Here is a 6,747-nt window from a genome sequence, read left to right on the forward strand (position 1 = left end):
CACCTCTTCACCTCCTCACCTCCTCACCTCTTCACCTCCTCACCTCTTCACCTCCTCACCTCTTCACCTCTTCACCTCCTCACCTCCTCACCTCCTCACCTCTTCACCTCCTCACCTCCTCACCTCTTCACCTCTTCACCTCCTCACCTCCTCACCTCTTCACCTCTTCACCTCCTCACCTCTTCACCTCCTCACCTCCTCACCTCTTCACCTCCTCACCTCCTCACCTCCTCACCTCCTCACCTCTTCACCTCCTCACCTCCTCACCTCTTCACCTCCTCACCTCTTCACCTCTTCACCTCCTCACCTCCTCACCTCTTCACCTCCTCACCTCCTCACCTCTTCACCTCCTCACCTCCTCACCTCCTCACCTCCTCACCTCTTCACCTCTTCACCTCCTCACCTCCTCACCTCTTCACCTCTTCACCTCCTCACCTCTTCACCTCTTCACCTCCTCACCTCCTCACCTCTTCACCTCTTCACCTCCTCACCTCCTCACCTCCTCCACCTCCTCACCTCTTCACCTCCTCACCTCCTCACCTCCTCACCTCCTCACCTCTTCACCTCTTCACCTCCTCACCTCCTCCACCTCCTCACCTCCTCACCTCCTCACCTCTTCACCTCTTCACCTCCTCACCTCTTCACCTCTTCACCTCCTCACCTCTTCACCTCCTCACCTCCTCACCTCTTCACCTCCTCACCTCCTCCACCTCCTCACCTCCTCACCTCCTCACCTCCTCACCTCTTCACCTCCTCCACCTCCTCACCTCCTCACCTCTTCACCTCTTCACCTCCTCACCTCCTCACCTCCTCACCTCTTCACCTCCTCACCTCCTCACCTCTTCACCTCTTCACCTCCTCCACCTCCTCACCTCCTCACCTCCTCACCTCTTCACCTCCTCACCTCCTCACCTCTTCACCTCCTCACCTCTTCACCTCTTCACCTCCTCACCTCCTCACCTCCTCACCTCTTCACCTCTTCACCTCCTCACCTCTTCACCTCCTCACCTCCTCACCTCCTCACCTCTTCACCTCTTCACCTCCTCACCTCCTCACCTCCTCACCTCTTCACCTCCTCACCTCTTCACCTCCTCACCTCCTCACCTCCTCACCTCCTCACCTCCTCACCTCTTCACCTCTTCACCTCCTCACCTCCTCACCTCCTCACCTCCTCACCTCCTCACCTCTTCACCTCTCCACCTCCTCACCTCCTCACCTCCTCACCTCTTCACCTCCTCACCTCCTCACCTCCTCACCTCTTCACCTCCTCACCTCCTCACCTCCTCACCTCTTCACCTCCTCACCTCCTCACCTCTTCACCTCTTCACCTCTTCACCTCCTCACCTCTTCACCTCCTCACCTCCTCACCTCTTCACCTCCTCACCTCCTCACCTCCTCACCTCTTCACCTCCTCACCTCCTCACTTCCTCATCGGAGCTTCTAACTGAACAGGTGTGTGATGTATTTCTTCTTCTTCTTCTTGGTGTGTTGCAGGCGGACTGCAGGGTCGCAGGTCAAAGGTCACAGAGGTCAGAGGAGTGTGTGAGGCTCCTCTCTTCGTCCGCCGTCTCGCCGACCTGAAGGTGATGGACGGCAGCAGAGTGACCATGACGGTGGAGCTGAGCGGTACGACCACGCTGCGCGTGTGTGTTCAGTGTGTGTGTTCAGTGTGTGTGTTTAGTGTGTGTGTGTGTGTGTGTGTGTGTGTTCAGTGTGTGTGTGTGTGTGTTCAGTGTGTGTTCAGTGTGTGTGTGTGTGTGTGTGTGTGTGTTCAGTGTGTGTTCAGTGTGTGTGTGTGTGTGTGTGTGTGTGTGTGTGTGTGTGTGTGTGTGCTGTGGTATTTCCTGTCAGGTCTCCAGGGAGATGTTGGAGATGAGATGAGGACAGATTCACTCTGGACGAGTCCGTTCATTTCCTCTGTGTTCAGTGTGTATGTGGTCATGTGTGTGTGTGTGTGTGTGTGTGTGTGTGTGTGTGTGTGTGTGCGTGCGTGCGTGCGTGCGTGTGTGTGTGTGTTACATAATGATTTTCCACAGAGGTTTTTCTCCATATAAGCTGAGTGAGGATCAGGTCTGCTGCTACCTGAGAGCTGCTGTCACCAACCGTCCTCTCACTCTATATCAAACCACACTAATAAAACTAATAATATATAATAATGTCTAATAATATATAATAATATTTAATAATGTCTAATAATGTATAATAATATATAATAATGTTTAATAATGTATAATAATATATAATAATGTCTAATAATATATAATAATATTTAATAATGTCTAATAATGTATAATAATATATAATAATGTTTAATAATGTATAATAATATATAATAATGTCTAATAATATATAATAATATATAATAATGTCTAATAATGTCTAATAATGTATAATAATATATAATAATGTCTAATAATGTATAATAATGTATAATAATATATAATAATATATAATAATGTCTAATAATATATAATAATATATAATAATGTCTAATAATATATAATAATATATAATAATGTCTAATAATATATAATAATATATAATAATGTCTAATAATGTCTAATAATATATAATAATATATAATAATGTCTAATAATATATAATAATATATAATAATGTCTAATAATATATAATAATATATAATAATGTCTAATAATGTCTAATAATATATAATAATATATAATAATGTCTAATAATATATAATAATATATAATAATGTCTAATAATATATAATAATATATAATAATATATAATAATGTCTAATAATGTCTAATAATATATAATAATATATAATAATGTCTAATAATATATAATAATATATAATAATATATAATAATGTCTAATAATATATAATAAAATATAATAATGTCTAATAATGTCTAATAATATATAATAATATATAATAATGTCTAATAATGTCTAATAATATATAATAATATCTAATAATGTCTAATAATATATAATAATATATAATAATGTCTAATAATGTCTAATAATATATAATAATATATAATAATGTCTAATAATATATAATAATATATAATAATGTCTAATGTCTAATAATATATAATAATATATAATAATATATAATAATATATAATAATGTCTAATAATGTCTAATAATATATAATAATATATAATAATGTCTAATAATATATAATAATATATAATAATGTCTAATAATGTCTAATAATATATAATAATATATAATAATATATAATAATGTCTAATAATGTCTAATAATATATAATAATATATAATAATGTCTAATAATATATAATAATATATAATAATGTCTAATAATGTATAATAATATATAATAATGTCTAATAATATATAATAATATATAATAATGTCTAATAATGTCTAATAATATATAATAATATATAATAATATATAATAATGTCTAATAATGTCTAATTATATATAATAATATATAATAATGTCTAATAATGTCTAATAATATATAATAATATATAATAATATATAATAATGTCTAATAATGTCTAATAATGTCTAATAATATATAATAATATATAATAATGTCTAATAATGTCTAATAATATATAATAATATATAATAATGTCTAATAATGTCTAATAATATATAATAATATATAATAATATATAATAATATATAATAATATATAATAATATGTAATAATGTCTAATAATGTCTAATAATATATAATAATGTCTAATAATATATAATAATATATAATAATATTTAGAAGTGATGAGATCTAACCTAACTAATGGACTCATTAGATGAATGGGTTAATCTCTTTCCTCCAGAAGGTTCCGTATCAGAAGATGAAACCAGATGTTCTGTGATTTGAACATCAGCTGCTGCCGTCGCTGGTTTTAATCCAGATGTGGGTCATTTTTCTGTCTACAGACCCGTTTTAGTGTCTTTAGTCTCCATGTAGTCAAAGAGTCTCCGTTAACAGAGTGCTGCCTGATCTCTGATGTGAACCCATTGAGGACCAGGACCAGGACCAGGACCAGGACCAGGACCAGGACCAGGACCAGGACCAGGACCAGGACCAGGACCAGGACCACACCTGATGCTGTTGATGATGTAGTGATGAGGGCTGATTGTAGGTGTGTTGATGAAGTGGTTCTGGTCTACAGGTGACCCCCCTCCAGAGGTGGTGTGGCTCCATGACGGGCAGGAAGTGACGGAGTCCGAGGACTTCCACCTCCTCAGGGAGCAGAACCGCTGGACTCTGCTGATCCAGGAGGTTTTCCCAGAGGACACCGGGACCTACAGCTGCCAGGCCTGGAACCGGTACGGGGAGGCCCAGACCCGGGCCCGGCTCACGGTGGAGGGTAAGACATTAGCATGCTAGCGTCAGTTAGCTTCATGGTCCGAGGTGTCGCTGTAGTTCTGGTCCTGGTTGTGTTTCTGTGCAGAGCCCCAGGACGGAGTCCAGCCCTGGTTCATCACCAAACCCAAACCGGTGAGCGCCGTCGTGGGTCAACACATCCTCCTGTCCTGCGCCATCGCCGGAGACCCGATCCCCCGCTACACCTGGACCCGGGCCCACCTGAGTCCACCTCTGACCTCTGGAGGAGACTACGAACTGCTGCAGAAAGAAGACGTGGTCTCGCTGCTGATCAGGTCCAACATCTACATCACATTATACGTTACACATAGCAACGGTCTGTTATATATAGCAACGGTCTGTTATACGCAGCAACGGTCTGCTATACGCAGCAACGGTCTGTTATACACAGCAACGGTCTGTTATACATAGCAACGGTCTGTTATACATAGCAACGGTCTGTTATACGTAGCAACGGTCTGTTATACATAGCAACGGTCTGCTATACGCAGCAACGGTCTGTTATACATAGCAACGGTCTGTTATACATAGCAACGGTCTGTTATACGTAGCAACGGTCTGTTATACGTAGCAACGGTCTGTTATACATAGCAACGGTCTGTTATACATAGCAACGGTCTGTTATACGTAGCAACGGTCTGTTATACGTAGCAACGGTCTGTTATACGTAGCAACGGTCTGTTATACGTAGCAACGGTCTGTTATACATAGCAACGGTCTGTTATACATAGCAACGGTCTGTTATACGTAGCAACGGTCTGTTATACACAGCAACGGTCTGTTATACATAACAGACAGCAGAATGCTGTGATTGACCAATCAGAATCAAGTATTCAACAAACCCTTGTAATAATCAATACTTGACACCGTCAGTACTGAGTCAATACTTCTTCTTCTTCTCCTTCTTCTTCGTCATCAGGAGAGTTCAGAAGCATCACGCTGGAGACTACCTGATCACCCTGAGGTGAGACATATTGAAGTAAGAATGTTGTATCATCATATATTGACGGAGCTACAGATGTTAGCAGATGTTTTGTGGACAGCAACATGCTGAAATAATCCTCCATGATCTCCGGTCTGCAGTCTGAGGGAGGATTAGAGTGAAGCACCCCTCCCCCGTCCATGAATCCATCCATCATCTATCCATCCTCCTCTTCACATACTGTACACCCCCCCTCATCTTTATATTAAGGTTCATATATTATCATATAGAGAGTTCCCACCCGTCACAGAGGGACTGTAAATCATAAGTCTGGTGCTTCTAAAAGGAGAAGTAGGTCGGGTATTAAGATTCCTGATTCCCCCAAAACAGACGTGGCTCCGCTTCTACCTCACTCTGCATTAAAGAGTTACTACACAAGAAGACCAAATGTACACAACCTGGACTACAGGGACCTGGAAAGAATATCCAGTAGGGGACAAGGGCACAAGGGCACTAGGGAGGGCACTGGAAAGAATACTAGGTAGGGTAGGAGTTCAGTTCAGTCAGGGGACGAGGGACAGTAGTGGCGGCAGGGTGTGAGGTCGGGTACAGGGAGTATTTAGGGTTCTTGGGTTCCACAAAGGTTCCTACAGTAGTAGTATAAGTACCTACTAGTATCTAGTATTCTTGTTACATTGCAGAGATGGAGATCATTGGAGGCTTTATAGCAACATGAAGTCAGAGAACTGTTGGATGTTCTGTTGAAGTGCTGTTGAGCAAGGCACTGAACCTCTGCCCGTCTGTGTGACAGAAACAATGTGGGGGACTGCAGCGCCGTGGCCTGTCTGTCTGTCAGCGACGGAGAGACAGACGGGATGAGAGGACGAGGAGGACGAGGAGGACGAGGAGGAGACGACAACAGGTGAGACTTATTTTATACATTATCATCTGAAGCATCCTGATTCTGTTAGCTGTTAGCTACAACGTCATGCTAACCTGGCGGCGAGGCCAGATCGCAGTCAGGTGCGTCGGGAGCGTGCCAAACACACGTTTGGTCATTTTGTGGCCAGGCTCCCTTTGGTATACTTGTGGCATACTTGTGGCGTACTTGCGGCATACTTGCAGCATACTTGTGGCGTACTTGCGGCGTACTTGCGGCGTACTTGCAGCATACTTGTGGCGTACTTGCGGCATACTTGCGGCGTACTTGCGGCATACTTGCGGCATACTTGGGCATACTTGCGGCATACTTGGGCATACTTGGGCATGCTTGTGGCGTACCTGTGGCGTACTTGTGGCGTACTTGCGGCATACTTGCGGCATACTTGGGCGTACTTGGGCATACTTGTGGCATGCTTGTGGCGTACCTGTGGCGTACTTGTGGCGTACTTGCGGCATACTTGTGGCGTACTTGTGGCGTACTTGGGCATACTTGTGGCGTACTTGTGGCGTACTTGTGGCGTACTTGGGCATACTT

The 6,747-nt window shown here is 42.0% G+C and overlaps 1 protein-coding gene across 1 annotated transcript; it reads left to right on the forward strand.

Moving 5' to 3' along the window:
• Positions 1–1,466: 1,466 nt before the first annotated feature.
• On the forward strand, positions 1,467–6,334 carry LOC141763643 (myosin light chain kinase, smooth muscle-like). Its single transcript, XM_074628160.1, has 5 exons — positions 1,467–1,626; positions 4,134–4,331; positions 4,416–4,623; positions 5,268–5,312; positions 6,082–6,334. The coding sequence occupies exons 1-5, from the start codon at positions 1,587–1,589 to the stop codon at positions 6,194–6,196; spliced, it is 606 nt and encodes a 201-aa protein (XP_074484261.1). The 5' UTR covers positions 1,467–1,586; the 3' UTR covers positions 6,197–6,334.
• Positions 6,335–6,747: the final 413 nt, after the last annotated feature.

This window comes from Sebastes fasciatus, unplaced genomic scaffold, assembly GCF_043250625.1.
Source record: "Sebastes fasciatus isolate fSebFas1 unplaced genomic scaffold, fSebFas1.pri Scaffold_117, whole genome shotgun sequence".
In the NCBI taxonomy this organism is placed as follows: domain Eukaryota; kingdom Metazoa; phylum Chordata; class Actinopteri; order Perciformes; family Sebastidae; genus Sebastes; species Sebastes fasciatus.